The sequence below is a fragment of the Gopherus flavomarginatus genome, chromosome 10, assembly GCF_025201925.1.
Source record: "Gopherus flavomarginatus isolate rGopFla2 chromosome 10, rGopFla2.mat.asm, whole genome shotgun sequence".
Lineage (NCBI taxonomy): Eukaryota > Metazoa > Chordata > Testudines > Testudinidae > Gopherus > Gopherus flavomarginatus.
This window is the reverse complement of record NC_066626.1, coordinates 38,333,184-38,356,986: the sequence shown is the minus strand read 5'-3', so window position 1 is coordinate 38,356,986 and position 23,803 is coordinate 38,333,184. Positions and strand designations below refer to the sequence as shown.

At 39.4% G+C, this 23,803-nt stretch overlaps 1 protein-coding gene across 2 annotated transcripts in view; it reads right to left on the bottom strand.

Annotated features, from left to right (window-relative positions):
* Nucleotides 1-23,803, bottom strand: part of PDE11A (phosphodiesterase 11A) — a 218,185-nt gene that overhangs the window by 15,949 nt on the left and 178,433 nt on the right. The window contains exons 14-19 of one of the 2 annotated variants that reach the window (XM_050969014.1): nt 23,104-23,194; nt 19,443-19,543; nt 11,016-11,093; nt 9,496-9,563; nt 5,815-5,885; nt 1,868-1,951 (exon numbers count right to left, since the gene is read on the bottom strand). In XM_050969014.1, the coding sequence (XP_050824971.1) occupies nt 1,868-1,951; nt 5,815-5,885; nt 9,496-9,563; nt 11,016-11,093; nt 19,443-19,543; nt 23,104-23,194 (493 nt within the window). The remainder of the gene's footprint in view (nt 1-1,867; nt 1,952-5,814; nt 5,886-9,495; nt 9,564-11,015; nt 11,094-19,442; nt 19,544-23,103; nt 23,195-23,803) is intronic. The other variant, XM_050969012.1, reaches the window with a different exon arrangement.

Sequence of the window (23,803 nt, the reverse complement as noted above, 5' to 3'; positions counted from 1 at the left end):
TAAGGCTGGTGCTGCAATGACTGCAAGGTTTGATGGTGTGTCTTTTATTTTATTTTATTTTAAGTTGTTGAGCAGCAGGCTAATAGCTGCACAGCATGATACAAAGACAGCAGAAAAGAGGGGAATCAGATGTGAATATATTCCCCACAGATCTCCTGCTAGGATGGAGCTAACTAACCAGTGCTTTAGTGTTCAGATCTAGTCTACTCTCACAGAGGTTGCTTTGATTCTCTGCCCACCCTGCTTTATTGTACTCTTTCTGATTAAAGACACTGTCACAAATAAATCATGACTTCTGGCATAAGAATTTGGATTCCCAATGAGGTTGTCATGTTTGGGAAAATAAGACTAGCAAAAATCAGTAAGGGGGGAAACAGACATTGAAAGAGAACTTATCTTTATATAAAGTAGGATTGCTAATTGTAAAGACTGTTTTGTTAATGCCCATTTTTCACTTCACTTATTTGGAAGCTGCCTGCTCATGTGCCTCCACTTTTCCCCTCTGCTTTAGCAGCTACTAGTGACATGTGGCTCATAATTAGAAGACAAATTCCTAAAACAATATTTTTCTTATGGATAAGAGTTAAATCACACAATTACACATCCGAGCAATGGAGTTAGTGTGAACAGACTGGAACTGCTATTAAACACCCGTCCTTCATTCCATGTACACTCAAATGCCTGTTGAAGTCCCAGGGAATTCTGGGAGCACAAGGTTGTGCAGGAGAAGAGCACAAATCTTGCACAGATTTCAAGGTGATTAGTTGGTCATTCTGGTAACATAAAGTAAGTCCCCTTTAATGCCTCATTAGATATTAATTTTCTAATGTATCTGTTTCCCATATTTTGTGCACTGATGGCCAAATCCTGCAGTCTTTATTCAGGCAAAATTCCTTCTGACTTCCATGGGAGGCTAGCCTGAGACAGAGTGAAGAGTTTGTTGCTGAGTTTGGCTGTCAAAGGTGTTGACTCAGTGACTTGTGGTTGAGATTGTAAAGCATTACTGTCCACCTTTAGCCATTCTTGTATAGCTGTGCCTTGTATTAAGCACAGAACTAAAATAGTGAACTGCATGTTCCATGTCAGAAAAATTCTGGATCTGTTTGTTCTAGCCCATTTACTGTTTATGAAGTGCCCTCGATATTCAAAGCTTGCTAGTACCTCTGCGTGCAAGCGGAGGTACCTACTGGCTTTAAATGTCTGGATTAAACTAGAAGATTCTACTCATGTGCAGTCCCTAACATAGCTATTTTATATGCACCTGGAAAAACAGGAACACAAGTAATCTCTGGGTGTCTCATCATAGGAGTACATTATGGGTTAGACAACATATGGTACTTGCTGAAATAAGGACCACATCTCCAATGATTTCAGAGGCCCTGACCTGGAATGCCCCTCCAAAACTTCTGTTACACACTCTGAGCTTGGGGAAGAGCCAGAACTAGAGCGGAATAATTCAGCCCTGTGCTTTCCTTTGGGCCACAGCTGTTCAGGTCTGGGTCTGCAATGCTGAGTCAGAATTATCCATTGAATAAACCACTTCGCACAGTATAGCTCTGTTGTTATAATGTTGCTGTCTCATATGTCAGGCAGAATGATGAAAAAGATCCTTGCCCTTTAAGCTTTTAAATTTTAAAGAGAAATGATATTTACAACAATCATCTAATCTTTTTTTTCTTCAGTAAATTTAAAATTTTCTGTCTTCAGCTTAGAATTTTGAGTAAAGTTGAAGGAAGCAAGTTAAAGGTGTTTCATGAATAAATGCAGTGATTTAAAGATTCAGACCACTTCTAAGGCTGTTATAAGCTACCTCTTGGAGATGCAGGGTCAGTGTTTTGATTCTACAGTTGTAGAAGTAAAAAAATACCTGATACAGAGGCATGCAGATGCTATCAATCCATTCCAACTGCAACCTGGGTAGTTCATCTTTCCTGTTCCGATCAAAAATAGCCTGAATGGAGAGAGGAGGGGGTGAGAAGAAGTGTTATACTTCATTATGCTAGAATATTTTACAGATGCTTTATCGAGCACTTTGGAACTATGGTCAAACTTACAAACTGAACGCTTCATGAACAACAATCGGTATTTATAGTCTTTCTAGCCCTTTGTCTAGGATGAAAAATCAACTGTTTTTTTTTATTTTTAGCTTCGTTTATGAAATTTGTAAGCTGAATTTGACTGTTTATCTAATGGTATCCTAGTGGAAACCGAAGATGGGATCCAAGAGCTCATTTAAAGGAGAGAGAGAGAGAGTAGAATTCTGTGTGGGATTTTGAAAATTTTAATCTGGACTCTTAAGTAACGAAGGTATTTCTGAAAATCCCATTCTTTGTTCAGTGTAGACTGTTTTGTAAGCTTATTGCAAGAAAATTACTGTGTGGACAGTCAGAGGATACCACTTTGTCTTCCTGACCAGCTAGCTTCTCTAGATTCACTAGCAGTATCCACATGATTCAGCCGTAACTTAAAATGTGTTATGGCTGAATCATTAAACGTTTCAGAGACTGCTACTGTAGCTTTTTAAAAATTCCCATTATTCAAATAGTAACACTCTGATTTTGGCCCTTATCCCTCAGACTTTACACTTTGTGTACTCCATCAGTTCCAAAGTGGATTTATTTAAATCAAAGCAGATTAAAACAGATTTTTAATCATGATTTAAATCAGCAAGAGGTAACCTTGATTTTAAATAATTGATTTTAATTGTCCTGCATTTGTACCTTTAGTTCTTTTTCTAAAGAGAGGTTGATTGTTGTTAACAATTAAAGCTCATTGATTTACAACTAAATATAGCTTTCATGCTAAATTAGGAGGATCTTTTTGCTAATGAGGAAGATACAGTACATATATTTATTAAAGCAATTATGTAGCTTAATTTAAACTTATTCAGTTGCTTAATTCCTACATCTTTATTATATTAGAAAATGGTGAATGATGCTTTTTTCTTTTTTTGAATGTACCAGATTAAATTTTTACTTGTGATTTGTGTCAAGCTTTACTTGGATGGAAATTCAAATGCAATTAAAAATGCACAAAACCAGCAGTTTGTTTTTTAATTGAACAAACCTACCTTTAAATGCTGGATACACAAGAAAAAAATTATCAAAACATGTTTTCCATTTAAAACTGTTTCCTTTAACAAAGGAAGTATTGTGTGTAGTTTCATGAATTCATGTGATTATTTCTGGTCACCATATGGTTCAGGATTTTAGAACTCCTCTCCTCTCACACCTAGTTTTTATTAATAAATTGGAAGAGGAAAACAAGCTTTCCTCTCTCCCACCCCCCTTCAACTCCCAGTTGGTTTCTTAACTTTGAATGAACTACTTATGGAACTGAATTTGTTGAACAAACTGAACTGAAGGAAGTATCTGTTCTCTGCATCTGCAGAAGAGGCTACTGCTATCAGAAGCTGGTTTAGCAGTTCAACAAACTGGTTTCAGGTGCTTAGCTGGTGACTTCACCAGTCATATGGGTTGACTTTTAAAGAAAGTTTTAAAGAAAGCATGCATGTACTACTTAATATTGTTTATAATTAATTTAAATGACTTTAATAGATATTTGCAGAGTTGTAGCCATGTTGGTCCCAAGATATCAAAGACATACTGTGGGTGAGGTAATGGCTTTTATTGGACCAAATTCTGTTGGTAAGAGAGAAGCTTTTGAGCTACAAAGAGCTCTTCAGGTCTAGGAAAGGTACTAAGAGCGTCGGAGCTAAATACAAGACTGAACAGATAGTTTAGCATAGTTCGATATTAACTCCCCCAGCTTGTTTCTTTAATAGAGGCAGTAATTTGGCCTTTTAATATAGACTGTTTTAAATAGGCTTATTTTTAAAAATAAACCTGTACTACTTTTAACATTTTAAATTTTGTTTTTAATTTTCATTTTTCTTTTTAATCAACTCTCATTAGTTCACATTGGCTCAAACCTTAACCCATCCCCAGCCCAAGTAATTTGTCTTGAAACTGAGAATGCCATGGGGTAAAGAGGAGGAGTAGAATTTTTCTTTCAGGCCTTAGAGCAGGAGTGGACCCATATTGTGGGCAATTCCCCATCCTACTGGCTGGAGTAGGCACTACAGCCTCATTGCATTCCTGTGTTGGGAAGAAAGCCCTGAGGGACATGCACAACAGCACATCCCCCTTCCCCTCTTTCTAAAGCTGCTGCATACAGCTTTCCCAGAGCCCTCAGGAGCTCTGCTAAGGTGTATATCCGTGCACACAGCTCCAGCATCCTGTTCTTATGCTCCGCTCTGCTGATTCAACGAGGTGCATTCTACTAAATTAAGGAGTCTCCATGTCCATGATCTGACCAAGATGCACACCTCCTGATATGGCCTGGATTCATTTTTAATATTGCTGATGCTAGGGTACTTGCATGAAATGCTCCAAGGTATTAGACTTTGCTGCTATTTGAAGATAGTAAAGTGGGTTTTAGAAGTAAAATTATTTTCTGTTACAGTTGTACTTCATTAGTGTGAGGAGCATGCTTTCACTTCTGTATGCATTATGTGAAATGCACTAAATACATATGATATGGAATGGTACTTTCCGTTACTGCAGGCTAGATTTGGTCCAAGGCACCAACACTTAGTGCTATGACTGATTAACTGCTAACACACTGTATCATAACTACTTTTTTACTTGGGAAGGTCTACACAGAGAACTACTACAGGAGAGAAATTCATTATCTTTTCAGGATCCTCTAGCTTAATGTACAAAGTTGTAAGCCATGCTGAATCAGCTCACAGTAACAGAAAGTCGCTGAGTCAGATCCTCAATTCGTGTAAATTGCTGCAACTCAAGAGGTCATCGAGTCCAGTCCCCTGTCCTCATGGCAGGACCAAATACTGTCTAGACCGTTCCTGATAGACATTTATCTAACCTACTCTTAAATATCTCCAGAGATGGAGATTCCACAACCTCCCTAGGCAATTTATTCCAGTGTTTTTAACCACCCTGACAGTTAGGAACTTTTTTCCTAATGTCCAACCTAAACCTCCATTGCTGCAGTTTAAGCCCATTGCTTCTTGCTCTATCCTTAGAGGCTAAGGTCAACAAGTTTTCTCCCTCCTCCTTAGGACATCCTTTTATTTTTAAAAATAAGCCTATTGAATGGCTTCAACTTGAACTCTTAACTGTCTGTCTTGTCTTCCCTCCCCACCCCCATGAGTCTGCTTTTAAGATATTTAAGTGGGAAGGTCCTCTCTTTGCATCTCCCAATGCAAATCTTTAATAGAGTGGGGGTTTTGGCCACTTTTCCTCTTTGCAGTTTCCTTTGGCACTTTATACCTTTCCACATGTCTTATCTAGATCTGTATTTGATGTAGAAACCATCCCAAATAACCTTACAATGATGGTGGTAACATTACTTGTAGGCATACAGAAACGATTCCTCAAAGGGTACAGGGATACATCACGTAAAACTGATGTCAGCAATGTCACACTGTAACACAAATGAAGTAATTGTGCTTTCTAGTAATCTGACTTCTGGTATGAATATTGCATCTTGGATATTGTAATCAGTGCTGTTGTAAAATGAATTGACGACAATGTTAAACCTTGGGATGTGTACAACACATAGGCTTTGAATCAAGCCCTTACTCGGTATTTAAGTAATTGGGAGGTGTCTTTCCATTAATTTCAATGGCCTTTGGATCAAGCCCTTAATATCACTGCCAGATTCCAGTGGTAGGCTGTCTATATCTCTTCTCATGAAACCTGCTTGCTTCTCTGAATTAAAGCAGTTACTAGAAAACAATTTTTCTCTTCCACATACAGGTAGCTAGGTCAAAAGTAATGACAAACTTACTGAAGGAGTGAGTTTGAGTTCAGATCTCTCTCTGTCTCCTTGTTCAAAGAACTCGCTGGTTACCAATTCAGCTGCCTAAAATAGAATGACATGAAAGATTAAGGTTCATGTTAGCTATTTGTAAGAATCACAAAGTTATTGCTTAAGGCCCCTAATTATAAATTTCTGGGTAGTCCCATTCATGTGCTTACAGTAAGGCAAATGCTTAAGTCCCTTGCTGAGGTTGGATCTCAGTTATGGAACACTGTAGGTATACTCATATCTATAGCTCTGTAGTCATGTTCCAAAAACACATTCTGATTTCCTTTTGATGCCTGTCAATGATCAGTCAAATTGGAGCAGCATGTAACTTAGGCATTTTGAGAATAGAATAGATGGCTATAAATTTTATATGCCCACATGGAACTATCTATGTAAAAAGACTTTGTAAAGTGTACATGAGCACTCTAGGTGCTGCCACTCCTGCCTCTGAAAACTGAGTTTTTAGAGAAACAAAGGTAATCGGTAAATTATGTGTTGGCTAACTTAATGTGAAATCCTATGACTTTCTTCACCCAGTTTTGTTTTTCTGTACTATATGTATCCTATGACAGTCTAATTACTGTAGCTCTTAAGCATTTAAATATAAACGCAGATTAAGATTTCTTACATTTAATAAATGACATAGTGGCATTGACTTTTTTGATCTGTATTATACTCTTTTGCCAGACTCCATGAAGCTGCCTTCATTTTTGACAATAGTATTTATTACCTGGAAGGATGCAGTATTCAAAACAAGATTATTTTTGAAAACACTGGAAGCCTAAAGAAACTAGTAAAGCCCAGACAGCAAGTGACTTTAGTATAAACAGCAGCTTTAACTAAAAGTACTTGCTATCATGCACACCCACAAATATGTCGCTACTGAGATAAAGGTGTGTTTCTAAATACAAAAAGCTTGGAAACTCAAGCTGATATTCTGTTCTTAACTCATCCTGTTGTGCTATTTACTCTTTCTGAGATACACTGATAAGAAACTATTTCATATGCAATACCCAGGCACAGAAGAGTGAACTAAGGATAGACTGACTATGCACCTCAGAATGACTGTATATTTCCTGGTCTAACATTGAAATGCAAGATTGCTATGCAGTCACTTGTACAGGCTATCAACAATCATCAGATCTTAAATTTGCTACAACTTAAAAATAAGTCACAATCGAAAGCATGTGAACTGAAATTATAAAATGCTTTAAAATCATCAGCTAAGTTAATAATTACCTGCAGAATCTTATCTCACAGTTTGGAATGACTTTATCTATATGGAGCCCCATCATGTGAATAATAAAATCATGGATTAATACACCTTGCTTTGGAATAATTGAACAGCCTGGCAGCAATTATGGGCTTTCCAAGTATCTTCTATGTGAATAATCAATATGTATTTGTCTCCTTCCTCCTGCTCTCCAACATTCTAGCCGTCTTGTCTTGTCCTACTCCTAATCTTTTGGAGTGTTTGTACTTCGTACTTATTTTTTAGTCCCTTCCACTTATGTATTTTTGTCCACCTCTCTCCCTTCTCAGGCCTTCTCCAGGTAAGGTTGAGAATCACAGATTCCGCATTCTGTGGCTTCATTAGTGTGTCTATTTACTTTTATCTTGGATAAACTCAATCAGATGATGCTTAATGTTCCTAGACTGGATTTTTAATAAAAAATACATGTTGAGTCACAAGGGAAGGTTCAGTTGCAGCATTTGGAAGTCATAACTAAAAATAGTTGGTTTTACACTTCAGTGGATGACCCTGGATTTAAGTACTGATCTCCCCTATCCCAAAACTCATTCAAGAAGTGCTAAGCAGATCCTAACTGACTCTTTTGATACCGTAGAAAATGGAAAAGCTAATTGGGTTATAGGGGGGAACTGAGTAATGCCACGAGTTGCAGCAACAGCAGAGGTGGGATTGAAGAGTATTGGGACCTGAACTGTTTGTCCTGCAGTATTTCTTGTAAACTGCATCAGGGGAACAGGAGTTCTGGAAGGAGATGGATACCAAAATGCTTTTTAAAAATATGAAAGAGACATTAATATTATATATATATATATATATATATATATCTACACACCAGATATTTCCCATATGTTAAACACAGCACAAGAGCAGAATTCACAACACCAAATAGCTATGCAACTCTTTGCTTTAAAAAAATACCTATTCAATAATTACATTAGCACTCCAGACCAGAGGTGGCCAACCTGTGGCTCCAGAGCCACATGCGGCTCCTTAGAAGTTAATATGCAGCTCCTTGTTTAGGAACCGACTCCAGGACTGGAGCTACAGGTGCCAACTCTCCAATGTACCAGGGGATGCTTGCTGCTCAACCCCTGGCTCTGCCACAAGCCCTGCCCCCACTCCTCCCCCTTACTGCCTCCTCCCCAGAGCCTGCCATGCCCTCACTCCTCCCCATTCCCCCCAGAGCCTCCTGCACACCACAAAACAGCTGATCAGCAGATGTGGGGAGGGACAGGAGGCACTGTCCGGCAGGGCTGCTGGTGGGCGGGAGGTATGGGGAGCGGGGGAGCTAATGTGGAGGGTATGGCGGGGGGTGGGTGGGCTGCTGATGTATTACTGTGGCTCTTTGGCAATGTACGTTGGTAAATTCTGGCTCCTTCTCAGGCTCGGGTTGGCCACTGCTGCTCTAGACCAGTGCTTCTCAAAGTGGTGGTCCACGGACCAGTGCTGGTCCACAGCGAGCTTCCTCATAAGTGTTGAATAGGATAATAATTTGGCACCAGTCCCTGGCATACTGGGGGGGGGAAATTGCCGGTCCCCCACATCAGATAGCTTAAGAAGCACTGTACTAGACCATGAACTGCAGCTGTGTTGATAAACCCTTATCACACAAAGGATGTATGTTTTGCAACTGAGGTAATGCATCCTTAGTACCTCATCACCTTCCAGCCAGAGTCCCTCCTTGTCCATGATGGCTGTCAGGGCTCTTGGATGAGGCCAGTCTTGACCCAGCCAACCTTCTAGCTCCAGGACTTTCTCATCCTACAGTGGCTTGTCCCACCAAATCCTAAATGTTAATGAATGCCTAGGTATTCTATAAATTTCTCAGGGTCACACTCAGCCCTTTCTGAGTAAGGAATGCTGAACAGGGCTTTAAAACTACATCTTGTAATGTTAAGCCACTGCTGAGATTAAACAAATCTGCTAATTATGCTAAAAATGCATATCCTATATCCATTAGGACATGTGCGTCAATTGGCAGTTCCTGTTGGTGTCCCATGTTTAGGACAAATTCTATTATTGTCAATTGGTTATAGAATTTTGTACGTTGTAAAGGGTAATTTTGTGTTTACCTAAAGGGAAAAAAAATTGCAATGTGTGGGGGTGTGGTGTGGTGGTTCCCCCCCCCCCAAAAAAAAAAAAACTCTCCATTTTTTGTATGTAGTTTAAAAGGTTAATAGATGAGAGGATATAAAATAAGATCTCTTCAGGTACCTGCTCAGCAGCATCAAGCAAAGGAAAACATTGTGCAATAAGCCATGCCTTGCAGAAACCCTTTGCTACTCTTTTTTTTAAACTGCATTGATACTGCTGTAAATTGACTGCAGTTTTGCCCCCTTGTAAGTCAGGGCCCTGGGAATATTGTCCTGCTAATATCTCCTCTTCCCAGCCCTGCTATTAATCATGACTTGCCTGTCTTGAAATCTCCCACGGTTTGGTCACAGCTCCGAGGTCACAGGCTGTCATTAGCATTGATCTGAAAAACAGAAATGAACAATACAGACTGACTAACCTTTGTTGTATTGCTAAACAAATCTGCCCTGAGTGCATAAATAAAAAGTCAGAATTAGCACCTTTTTCCTCTGGAAGGAACAGCAGCACTGTTTGAAATTTCAACCATCAACATATTTTTATGTCCACTCTATACCTACAAAGTTTAATATAATACAGATAATGCATAAGCTTGAAAATGTATTATATGCTAGAAAAGTGTATCACTACAGACAAATCAATAATTTTTGCTACTATTTGCACTTCTAACTGGTGGTGATTATACTGTACAATGCAGGATGTAAGTAAGGGAGCTATATAATCATTCAGATGGGATTACTCTGTCTACTTATAGGTGGTTGCTGTAGCAAGAGAACCTATAATCATGAGAGGCATTCCAGACACTTTCAGCACTTTCTTAATTTTTTATTGCAGGTGAACAGTAGATTTAAAAGGGCTACACCGTTTCACTGTAGTTTAATACATGGCTACAACGTTATGGTACACATTAAAGGAACTATTCAGCTGTAGAAAGCATTTATGTACAGTACATAATGCAGATAAAAGTATGATAATACTTATATGAAGAACCAAGACACTGAAAATGAAGCATCTAATATCCTGCCCAAATCTAAAATTAGGGACGGATGAAATTTTATGGAAAAATAGAAAATAGCCCATATCTCAGCCCTCAAACACAAAAATGAAACAGCTGAAATTTCAGAAAGGTTAAGTCAACACATACATGGATGTAGGTACATGCACAGAGGACACCTGTCTCTCATGAATCCAAGCTGCCCTTGCCTTCCTTCCTCAGTCTTTGCTGAGATGATGGACACTTGGAATGTGGCCAACGTGCTAGGTTACATTGCTGTCCGCAAACCTTTCACCAGTTGGCAGCTCTTTGGGGCCAATGGAGTGCAGTGCATTTGCAAGTCCCTAACTGAGGAGCAGGCGGGGAAAGGGAAATTCAGCCAGGGGAATAGGCATTAAAGAGAGAGAGGTGGGTCCAGGTTGAGGTGGAAGATCAACTGAAATGTGGAGGGTTATTTTGTTTGAGAACTTTTCAACCCTTTTGCTCTTTATCAGTGGGCAAAAGGACACAAAATATCTGATCGGGTTGGGAGAAGTAAAAAAGATGAGTGGGGGAGAAGCAAGGCAGGATGGACTTATGACTCCTTCTCCCCTGCTCGCTTTTGGAACAGGGCTGTGATAGAAGTAGATTCAAACAGAAACTGCTCCTTTCTTTCCTACCCAGGGCTGTGCTTTAGAGCCACCATCTGGCCCCATATTTGGTAATGATTATAAAACACTTAGTTTGCAGTAATATAGACAGCCTTGTTTTAAAATAATTATCTGTATTCCTGACCTCAACCTCCTTAAACAAATTATGGTTATATCCCAAAGTAATAGGAAAGCAAAGGAATGACTCGCTTACCGAAATATTTCTCGATGGCTTTTGACATTCCAATTGTAATTGCTTTTACTAACAAGTTCAAAAAACTCAGTCCTTCTCCTGCAATAAAACACATAATCAGGAGGAAAAACCAGAAACTTCTGGAGCTGTTGAGCTCACAGAACATTTGTTTATATCACGTAAGATCGCTGTACCTCCTGCATTAATGTTAGAAAATGTTAAGTTGACAAGCTATTTCAATGAACCATTTTAATTTTGAAACATGCCTTATAACTGCCTAGCACTATCAGAGCTGTCAGATAATAGATGTACATACACACATCACTATATCACACCTCAATTCTCAGTTTTTATGGAAGGATGAAATGTTCTGCCTGTAACAACATATAGCCAATAGGACCATATGCACATAAAATGTATATTAAATGGTGATGATACTTTGCCTTTCATCTGAGGATATCAAAGGGCTTCCCAAAGATGGGTAAATATTAAACCTTTCTGTTCCTCAGCTGAAAATAACGACTTGTCCAAGGTCACATATTGAGTTGGTGGTAGAGTCAAGAACAGAAACAAGAATGACTGACTGACTTTCTCATGCTCTAATCACTAGAGCACCCTGCTTCCTCCCACAAGACTGAGTGGGGGAAAATATCGAAAGGAAGGCAATCCATGGTTGTTGCATGTTAACCTAAGAAGAGATGCTACACAGTGTGTCCATCAAACCACAAGTGCGAAGTAAACATGGATCATTGGGCATGTCTACACTGCAATAAAACACCTGCAGCTTGCCTGTGTCAGCTGACTTGGGCTTGGAGCTATAAAATTAGATTGTGCTGGAGTCCTAGAGCCTGGGCTCCAGTCTGAGACCAAATACCTACACAGCGATTTTATAGCTAATGCAGGACAGCTGCAGGTGTTTTACTGCAGCGTAGATATGCTCGCTGCCTGCATGATAAACTAGCCTGAGGATAAAGGCAGCAAATGTTGGTGCTAGGTCAAGATTCACTGCTAGAAACCTCCAAATACTGGTCTTTCCCTCAGCTAATGGCCCTGTAGTTACCAGTTAGTTCACATGTGGACAGCACAAGGTTTATGGCTACTCCTGCCCTCACCTGCCTGTGCTAACTTCTCAGTGAAGATGACCGATATTGCCACCTCTGGTGCAAAAAAGAACATAACCCATTATGTTTACAACCCCCCTGACAGGCTAGGAAAGATGTTTTTGGTTTTGTCTATTGATTTACAGCTTTCCTGTTAGGGAAACATATTTTTTGTTCTTACATTCATGTTCTTACATTTTAAAATAATAAAGAACAAACTCTGCCTCTTAAATCAAAAGCACAAAGATCATTCACAGGGGAAAACTGTGACCCATAGTAAAATGGGTCCAACCATGTTAAGGCTGGCTTGGAACCTTCTCACTAACCTACACGTAGACTGTCCTATGTCAAGAATTTCAACTGGGTGCACAAGGTGCTACTGTAATGGGGGCCCCATTGTGCCAGGTGCTGTACAAACATAGTGAGAGAGAGAAATTCCCCCTGAGAATTTTCTGTTTTAAGTATCGGACAGGGCCGCAGGGAAACAGAAGCACAGACCTTCTTGAAGGTCACACAGTAGATTAGTGTCAGAGCTGTGAAGATTCCAGAGGTACATCTACACAGCATTTTGGAGTGAGTTTCAGGCTAGAAGGCTAACACTAGCACTCTTAAAAATAGCTATATAGAAAGCACTCTGAAGTTGCACTTCAGGCTCTGAAGCCCACCCCCCTCCATATGCCTCACAGCCCAAGCTCCAGCCCCAGTCACAACTTCACAGCGGTTTCTATACAGCTACTTTTAGAGTGTTACTGTGAGCCTTCTAGCCTGAGGCTCACTCCAAAATGCTGTGTAAACATACCTGTGCGATCCCAACTGTCCTGAGTGCTAGTCCTGTGCCCTATCCTACAGTGGACCCTGCTGCCTCTATATCAAGCAAAAGTATAGTAAGATTTGTAGCATGATGGAGCCAAGTGAGTCTTATAGGTCAGTAGAGCCTGTTAAATGAAGGCCTAGTCCTAGTTAGATTGAAATTCTAGACACTGACCACTTCATCCGACATCCGCCACTGAAATCCACCCATGTCTGTACTAATTACACATTCAAATAAATGCATCAGTATGTTCATATAAAAGTGCAATCTGAATATGTAATCATCAGAATTCATACACTTGGTGCTGCCAACTCTAGAATACATTGCTCACTAGAAATGGATAGAATTTAAAATGGGGCATGTAGGGCCTAGCAGAAATGCTGCAGGCCCTAGGTAGCCTGTATTATGTTGATAAAGTCATAATTATTAAAAGGTCCTGCGGTTATGAATTTTATAATGGCAACTAGAATTCTAAGGCACAATGGGTGGTTCTCTAATAACGTATGTGGGATATGAGATCAGTTTATTTCTTAACAAAGACATGGTTAAGGAATGAGTTGATTATAGTCTATAAGTACCTACAGAGGAAACAAATATTTTATAATGGGCTCTTCCACCTAGCAGAGATAAAACATGATCCAATGGCTGGAAGGTGAAGAGAGACAAATTTAAACTGAAAATAAGGCATACATTTTTAACAGTGAGGGTAACTAACTATTGCAACAACTTATCAAGGGTCATGGTGGATTCTTCATCACTGACAAATTTTAAATTGATTGGATGTTTTTTTCTAAAAGCTATGCTCTAGGAATTATTTTCGGGCACTTCTATGGCCTGTATTATGCAAGAAGTCAGACTAGATTATCAGAATGGTCCTTTCTGGCCTTGGAATCTATAAGAACAGAATTAAATACAGAAATAATTAAACTCTTCGTTATTGCATTGTATTCCAACCAAGACATCTCACTGACATATGGCAAATCACAGAATTTTTCTAATGGCATTGTATGATTTCCCCAAACTGCCTTATTTAATGTGGAGGTTGCTAGCACACTAATGAAGCAGCTCATATGATGACATTATACACTCTGTGTTTCATAAAATATGATATGAAGTGGCTGGATTTTACAAAAGTTGCTAATACAATGCAAAGTCACACAAGCAGAAAACAAAATTAATTTATTTCACATTCATGGCATGATGGCATAACCGTCCCTGTGGGAATAAATACTGCAATGATGAAAATTTTAATGGCCTAGAGTAGCTGGCGCATAGACCTTAAATCAGCCCAATCATAAATTGGTCATTGGCAGCTATACATTTGTTGTTAGCACAGCCAGAGGTGGCAGGCTTTTACATTTTCTATTTAATACACATTTCCTTGCCAAAGTCTTACCAGAAAAATATCAGTAGAGCAAGATTTGATGAGAACATAAGGATGGCCATACTGGGTCAGAGCAAAGGTCCATCTAGCCCAGTATCCTGTCTTCCAACAGTGGCTAATGCCAGGTGCCCCAGAGGGAATGAACATAGCAGGTAAACACTGAGTGATCCATCCCCTGTTGCCCATTCCCAGCTTCTGGCAAACAGAGGCTCGGGACACCAGACCTGGCTAATAGCCATTGATGGACCTATCCTCCACAAATTTATCTACTTCTTCTTCTTTTTTGAACCCTGTTATAGTGTTGTGAAGGCCAAGACTATCTAAAGATAATTCTTTGATATCCAGTTATTTGTGATTCCTAGGCAATACATCTATTATCTGGGCAACAAACTGACAGTTCAGAAGAAAAGGTGACCTCTTGTGCCCACCCTGAACATTGTGACATCATAAATAAAAAGCAGAGAGATGCATAAAGCAGTAATATAAAATATAGGTGACTCAAGACATTTTGGTGAGCCACACACTTCTGAGTAACAGAGCTGCTTTAAGCTCCACTGGAAGAGATGCAGAAGGAACATATTCAATCCGCACAGTGATTCTAGCATCGGAAAGGCTCAGTCTGTGAAAAGCAGCCATGTGTGAGGAAACAACTTAACACTGCCTTAGTGGGTGCTTAAGCATGGTCTCCAGTAGGACCAGTTTTGTAACGTCTGTAAATAAAGCTATGCAAGTGGCATTCAAGGGTGTCCAAAATAAACATAATGTTCAGTTATTTTGTAATCCACTTGAGGGGCTGAAGAGAAATACTTATTGATGTATTCATGCTCAGAGACAAAGCTGGCTTAATATATAATAAAGGTCTATAGTCCAGTGACTCAGGACATCATTTCAGTAAATCTCAGAAATTCTAAGGAAAAGTATAAGGGATGAAATGTTATTACTGCACCATTGGGTCGCCAGTATCTTTTTGGTATGTGTATGACACTACTATCGTGAGCTGTAAGTATGAGTTCTCATAGCTACAATTTTTTTCAATTCTATTCGGTTGCCTATTGTGAGACTCATTGCCAGACCAAGTAATCAGACCTAATTCTCACCTAATCTCATTGTTTATTATTTATACAGTGTCATGGGTATACATTGCACTAAACGGACGAAAACCATAATAATTCCCTCCCTGGAGAACCTCATGAAATATGGGCTCAATCCTGTAATCTGTTCTGTTTTGGTACAGCCTTGTATTCTTGCTGTGTACCATTATAAGTGGATCCTTAAGACTACCTATCTAGATACTTACTTACACTGCGCAGGAAGTCAGAATAGACTATCATAGTGGTGCCTGTGCACGGCTAGGGCTTAAATAGGAGTTTGCATTCAAAGTCTCATCTACCAGTGATAATGCAGAAAACGCCTTTGAAACCTGTTCTAATTTATTTCATGTTTAGTGGCAACTTCAAGACACTTAAGTTTAAAAAAAAAAAAAAAAAAAAAAAAGACAGACAAAAATGGGCTAGGATACCAGCAGGATGAAGACACAGATGGCCTTTTTTCCCTTCTCTTTTCATAAATAAAAACTGAAAGTCATTTTTGGGGCTCTGAAATACATGCATTTCTATTTATTCCCAGCCATAGTGTACTTGAGAAAACTTTGGTAGCTGACTGTTGCCTGATAATAGCCAATTATTTATTTTGACAAAAAATACTGATTTTCTTTTATGCATAGAATTAACTAGATACATGTAAAACTCCAATGTTAAACAAATGTCAATTGTTCACCTTAACATGCACTAATAGAAGGAATAGAACCTCTGGTTTCACTTAAAATCCTAAGTGGTAGGAGAGTTCTGCCTGAGTAAGAACTATAGGACTTTGCCATAAGTGGGTAAATTTGAAACAATATAAGTGTCCACAATAAGCAATATTTTCATTGGCATCTTGGTAACGTTTGGAGTACTAGCAAGTATCACAGTTCCAAAAAATAAGTGCTTGAAAAAGAAAAAGGCAGTGTAGTATCCACAGGATGTTTTCAGCAGACTGGTTTCCATACATTACCCAGAGTTCACAGGAGAGACAAGTACATAATAGCCTGGCAATGAGTTTATTAATAGTAATATTAATGATTGATCTCAATCCATTGCATTATCTCATTCTTGTACAAGGGAGAATTGTCTGGCTCCTTTACAGCTGAGAGTCCAGTTTAAAAAAACAAAACAAAACACATTAATCAGCTAGAGCTAAAAGAGGAAGCTGATATATAATTTGGCCAGAATTACAGAAAGAAAACTTGTCTAGAATAACTTTAGTGAGAGCAATTATGTGAGTTTATGCATGTGAGGGATGTCTGTTTTTCCCTCACCCATTATAGCAACTCTCCCTTCAACCAAGGAGGACTGTATCCAATCCTCTCTGGAACCCATCAGTGTTATTTCCAAATGTCACTGTTAGTCTGTAAAGAGCTTTCTAATTGTTGTCCAGAAAGGATTGCTCAAGAATAACTATTTACACGAGGACTTTTAAAGAACAGGTATTGGCTAAAATTGCTTAAAGTATCTACTAAAACTTTGAGATAATTTATCATCAACATGTCTACACATCTAACAAATGCCAGGTCTGATCTTTCACTTGGAGGTAATCTGTTTATTTGTTCAATAGTTAAAGTCCTATAAACATACAATATCTTGAGCAAGTCCTAAGGGTCTTCCTCCATCTATACTTCTATTGCTTTGCAAACCAAATCCCTGAGTGCAAAGTGAACTTTATGAACAGCAGTACAATGGAGATCCAAGAATACTGCAGTGCTGATATTCCCCACCCTCTCCCCCACAGGCCATTTAAGAGGCAGAAAACTGAGATATTAGGTCACTGAAGCAAGAATGTGCTTGCCCAAAAGAATCAGTTTGCATAATTTGGCTTTTAAATGCATGTACAGTCTGAAAACCACTACCACACGAGCTTTCTAACACACTTAGAGTAAATCGTACAATTAGCATAGAGTAGTATGAGTAGTTTTATTAGCACAAATGGCACAATAGAAGCTGGATTTGTCTTAATATGTGATAGTACTGAGGAAAAAAGAGGTCTTTTTTTTTATTTGCAGAAATTCAAGTCAAGGCCTTAGGTTTTTGAAAATGTTCAGACTGATTCAGCACATCAATGTCAACAATAAAACCCAGGAATGAGTATTCTTGAACCTCAGTTACTGCATGTTGTTTGACATCAGTATGTTGATATACAAAAGGAAACGATCTCACAGTCTGAGTCAGATTCACCCCTTCTGGTGTCAGGAGGGGGAAAGAGCTGCTGTGCCCAGGTGGGGATTTATACCTCCAGAGAAGAGCAGCAACTGCTTCCCCTCTCCTGGGAATTCTTGCTGAGAGAGAGCCTGATGCTCTTCCAGGGGCTCCCCAGGATCCTGCTGGTGGAGTCTGCTCAGGAACCGTGAAAAAACTTAGCATCATCATCCCCTCCTCAGCCAACCTGCCTGCACCCCCTTACCAGTGACTGCCAACCATTTTTGGAGCACTAGCTATTTGTGCTAGGACATTGCGGGGCTGGGTGGGGGGCATACAGAGTGCTCATTATGGTCCTAAACATCATTGTCCTAAGTCACTGGCAATTTCCATTGTCATATTATCCATCAAAATCAGGAGCAGTCTGCACAGACAACTTACTAGACTGGAAGGACCAGAAAGTGTGAGACAGTAGCTTGAAGGCAGCTTTCTCCTCGTCAGGGCGCAATGTGTATGTTACATTTGTTAAAAGAACATCTTGAAGTAATTCTTGTCTTAAGCTATTTTAGCAAAAATGTTGTTCTGAGAGGCAGATGCCTCAATTTGTCTATGAAAAGTCTTTAGGTGATGTAGGCTACCATAGGGGAGAAAAGAAAGCAGTGAACTCTGAGAGATGGCCAGGATTAGCAGCAGGTGAGCTCTTAATGCAGTATTAAAATAACACAATGAGCAGTCACAGCAAGCTTTGTTTGCCCCATTCCAATCGGTGCCCAATAGTATGGCATATTTTTAATATAGATTAACAGACCCAGACGAGGAAAAGATTTTGCCTGAAGTTCTTTGGAAACTTGGTTTGGCATCAAGCCATCAGCACTCAGGAGTGAGAAAGGAAAAATCCATATCCGCCTCCATACAAACTCAAAAATCAATATGTAAATGCCACCTAGTGGAGTGCAAGTAGGGTGCTAATGGACAACAAGCTATTTTCTAATGCACTGAAATTCCTTAGTATGGAACAGTGTTGTGCCTGGGCAGGAGATAAGCTACAATAGCACATGCTGTTGTACTTCTCCCAGTAAATTCCCCAAGTGCATGCCAGCAAGTGGGATTCTGACTGACACACTTTGGAGGAGGAAGTGTGATGCTCAGGAAATGTAAAACTGAGATGCCAACAACTGCACCTATGACTCCATATGCCTATTACACATTCGTTTACTCAGTTTGAATCTCCTGGGTGCGTGTGTGCATGTTTTTTTTTTAACTAATTACAGTGCCAGTAAAATGGAAGAACTCATGTTACTTTGACTACTTGGAGGTGTGATAGGAAAGCTAAGAAGGAACATGAAGTAACTGCATTTGTGGGACACCTCCAGTCATGCTTGATTCAGTTAAACTTTGCAGGATGGATCCTCAGTTGATATAAATCATCACATTTTGTCTTCAATGGAGCTACTCTGATTTACTGGGCCAGATGCTCAGCTGCTGTAACTAAATACAGCTTTTTTGCCCTTTTATTTTTTTTTTTGGCACAAATGATAACACCATTGGGAATTTGCCCAGAAATTCAAAAAGGGCTAAAAATGTACAGTCTCTTTGTAGTTTTGGCCCACAGAAACAATCCTGCACTCTTCACGCATGAAAGGTCTCCTTTGGGAATCCTGTGTAGTGGAAATACAAGATTAGGCTATGACTTTCTTCTGCAATTGCTTCAAGTTTGGCTTTTGCTGCATATCAAAATGTAACTCATTTGGGCATATGAGATACTTCTATTAGCCTAAGATAAAATAAATGAGAGACTAAATATCTCCAACCATAATTAACCACTAACTTCATATATTACGTACCCCTACTGGTGCTTCATGGGTCATTAGACAATGTTCTTTGGATTTTCATTTGTCAAATATAAACAATGCCAATACCTACTCAAAATACAGAGTGAGATCTGTTGCCAATATTGACTGCTTCAGAAGCTGCATAAGGTCACTGTACTCCTTGGAGGACAAGTTAGCAAAGATGTTGTGACCCTGTAATGAAAGAGAGAGAGAAGGTAAAGGACTAACAATCATTCTAGATTTTTAAAAGATTTCTAACCCTGTAATCTGCCCCATTTTGCTACACAGAAGTTTTTTCTGAATCATGGTAAAACCATGATAAAATAATAGTTAATGCTACTGAGATTACATTAGGACAGGAAGTGCTGGTCACTGTATTCAAGAAGCTGGGCTGTGTTTCTTAACTGTGCTAATATTACAGCCTCTTGCAAAATGATTTATTCTTTGGTCTGACTCTGCACAGACCCAGTTTATGGAGGAAAAACAATGGATACATCTCAATCTTTCCCTTTTAGCATATGTTTTTGGAGCTGTGCTTTGTGGCTTTTCAGTTGTGCTGCCAACAGATTTATCTATGTTGCTGCTCAAAGGCACGCAAGCTGCTGTTAGAGCAGTCAAAGACACTCAATCAGTTTTTCATTCAAAATACAGGCTCTCCACTCACGCTGACTATTTTGCACTATCTCATGTACGTACTGGCTTTAGTAACTCAGACTGAGGAGAAGCTAAGTTTGTAGAGCCCTAGACCTTGTGGGCCCTGTAAGAAGGCATTTTTAAAAGATGGTGAAGGCTTATGATTCTGGAAAATGTTTTACAGCCAGAATGAAAGAGAATAAATTATTTAATCAGCAAAGAGTCCTGTGGCACCTTATAGACTAACAGATGTTTTGGAGCATGAGCTTTCGTGGGTGAATACCCACTTCATTGGATGCATGTATTTATTATTATTATTTTAATGTTGCTTTGGGAATGGAACATAATACTAACAGTTTATAGTTAGAGACATGTCAAATAAGGGGGAACACAGAGCCTATCATTTATCCAGAGAATACAAACTGAATGAAATTTGCAATTGAATTTGATTGAACTTTAATCTAACACTGGACTTTGTAAAGTCAATCACATATGATTACATTCACATATTTACATCACACTTCGGTATTGCTTCCTACCCTTTGATATAATGTTTTTGGTAACTGAATCTAATTTTGATAGTTGACTGCAGTATAATTTTCATCTCCAATGTGCACTGCCATCTAGTGCTTAGGAAGAAGATTAGAACACTATAAAGAAAACAAGAGCTTTCCATAGATAAGGGGCATCTTTTCTTCCTCTAGTGACCTTAATCTTGTAAAAGGTTTCCTTTCACCTATGTGTTGGGAAGGTGGGGAAATTCTAGAACACATTTAGTTATAGACTGCAACTTAGGTATGGTGTACAAAGAAAAGCTCAAACCTGTATGTGTTCAAAAAACAGCAGATAGTCACAGCATAGAATTACTTACAATTAGATCTGAAATATATAATAAACAGCTAACAAAGGGCTATACCACTATATTCAAGGCTTTATTGCTTGCTGAACTATTTCATAATGTATAAGGCAACATCACCACAGCACAAAACCCATGAGCACATGTGTCAAAGGTGCCTAGACCAAATATAGGCACCTTTTTTTGTTCATGCTGATAAAAATCTAAAGAAATAATACAATATGCAATGACATTTCCCCCCTAGAAAACACAGATAGACTACACCCTGTATGTTGGTGTTTAATATTCTAATCTAATTTCAGCCCACTAGAGTGAGAGGTCCAGATACTTGGTGCAAATTTGCATAGCTCCATTGACCGCAATGGAGTTATATCTGCTTGCAAAAGCAGAGGATCTGGATTTGTCTCTATTCCCAGTTGGAGAGTGTTTGGTTCCATCTGTGAATTTTTTATCTAGACAAGAAACAACACACACAATGTAGGGCTTAAAATCATAGCAGGGTGAATTGGATGGAGTTGCCAGGACAGATGATGTTTGGATGATGAAAGAGAAGGAGTAAATTGGGTAAGGGAAAACTTTGCCCAGCGAGGGAAGAAGTTTTTCTTAGATTTATAGGGATTTTTTTGAGGCCAGCAGGGACCATTAAATCATTTCATCTGACCTCCTGTATAACACAAGCCCTCCTGTTTTGAGTCCAATAACTTTTGTTCCACTAAAACACATTTTCCAGATCTTGATCTGAAAATATCAAGAGATGGAGAATCCACCACTTCCCTCAGTAGTATGTTCCAATGATTAATCATCATCCTTGTAAAAGGAAAAATAAAATAAAAAATTGTGGCTTGTTTCTAATTTGATTTTTGTCTGGCTTCAGCTTCCAGCCATTGGTTCTTGGTATGCCTTTGTCCAGTAGGTGAAAGAGCCCATTAGTACCTGGTATTTTTCCCTGTCAAGGCACTTATCAGGTCTCCCCTCAAACTCATTTTTGATAAACTAAACAGATTGAACTCTTAGGCTTGTTCTATTCTAGTAACTTAATTTTGGTATAATTATGTTGCTCAGAGCTGGTCAGTTTATGCTGACCTATCTCCCAATGTAGACAGTGCTATGTCGAAAGGAGGGATTCCACAGTCAACATAGCTACTGCCTCTCAGGGAGAAGCCCTCCCATTGGCTGAAGTGCTACAGTGGCCCAGCTGCAGCATTTTAAGTGTAGATAAGCCCTAAATCTCTCAGTATGTCTTTTTTTTTTCCCAGCCCTCAATTCATTTTTGTGGCTCTTCTCTGCACTCTCTCCATTTTTTTTCAACATCATTTTAAAAATGTAGACATCAAACTGTAACCAGTATTCTGGTATTGGTCTCACCAATGCCATGTACAGAGGTAAAAAAACCTTCCCCATTCCTATTCACTCCTCCCCTGTTTATACATCCTTGGGTTGGATTAGCTTTGTTGCTCCAGCATTGCTCTGGGAGCTCATGTTTGGCTATTATTAACCTCTAAATCATTTTCAGCATTACTGCTTTCCAAGATACTGTCCCCCATTTTGAAGCTATGGCTTGCATTTTTCTTTTGATGAAGATATTCTGTAAAAAGTCAAGTGCCCAACTTAGTATCTATGATTTATTTTTGTAACCAGTGTCTCTGCCTATTCCCCCCACTTATTGTTACACGACTAGTTTGTCACATCATGTGTACAATTAAAAAGTAAGCTCTTCAGGGCAGGGACTATACTTTCCCATACATGTGGAAGCTCCCAGCACACTTTGGGTGTTACTACAGTACATGTAATAAACCCAACAGCAGTTATTGAAAATACAAAACTAAGCACTCCAAGCATACTGTACATATTGTGGTTGCCCATAAAAGGAAGGCAGGTTTAATGCTTTAAACATTTTATTTTTACAATAGAAGGTGAGTGTGACAAGGTAAACACATTAGCTGGGAAAGGATTAAGAGTTCCTTGGCTATCAAATGGCTGAGAAGGATATACATAAGGAAGATGAATGATCCAAGGGGGATACAAGGGAAGAGTGTGTCCTTTTCCGCTGGCTGAATGAGGCAGGGAGAGTCTCAGGGGAAAATAGTCAGCAGCTATAGTTAAATTGTTTTTTATGTTGTGTTGTGTGAGAGCTTTGTGGTAGTCAATAAATGCTGCCCGGAGGAAAGGGCCATTAAAGGAGTTTGGGCATGGGGTGTGTTTCCCTGGAGGTGAAACAGCCCCCTACTCTACAGCGAAAGTAATAATCCAGCTAGTCTGGTACCTCACTTTGAAGAATCATGACAGCATGATTAAAATGATGGTGCTCCAAAGTTGCAGAAGTTCCATAAAGTTGAGCCAAAGCTGATCCACTCCTGAAACAGAACAAGGGACATTAGCAATGAGCATCTGCCCTCTTACCAAACACATTTTAAGTGATGTCTTCACCCAAACACTCTCCAATATGGTGTATGGAAATGCAGAGATGGAAGTCTATAGCTCAATGTACTAATCCAGGGATCAGCAGCCTTTAGCACACAGCCCATCAGGGAAATCCACTGGTGGGCCCGGATGGTTTGTTTACCTGCAGCGTCCGCAGGTTCAGCCGATCGCAGCTCCCACTGGCCATGGCTCGCTGTTCCAGGCCAACGGGGGCTGCGGGAAGTGGCGTGGGCTGAGGGATGTGCCAAAGATTGCCAATCCCTGTACTAACCTATGGCTAGACCCAATTAATATTATAGACCTGCAGGTTCTGGACCCTGTTAAGTCTGCTTTGCCCAGCTAAGGATTCCTTCTGAGCAATACAGATATTTTGGGTGAGGTGCTTTTGAAAAGCTAAGTGATGGTGCTTTATCACTGTCTGTAATAACAAGAGTAAGACTAGTTTCATTCCAAATTAGGTGACGTTTTGTATATGTTTCACATACTGCAGGGGTGTATATTATATACACACACAGTCACAGACATGTAATATATGTAGTGGG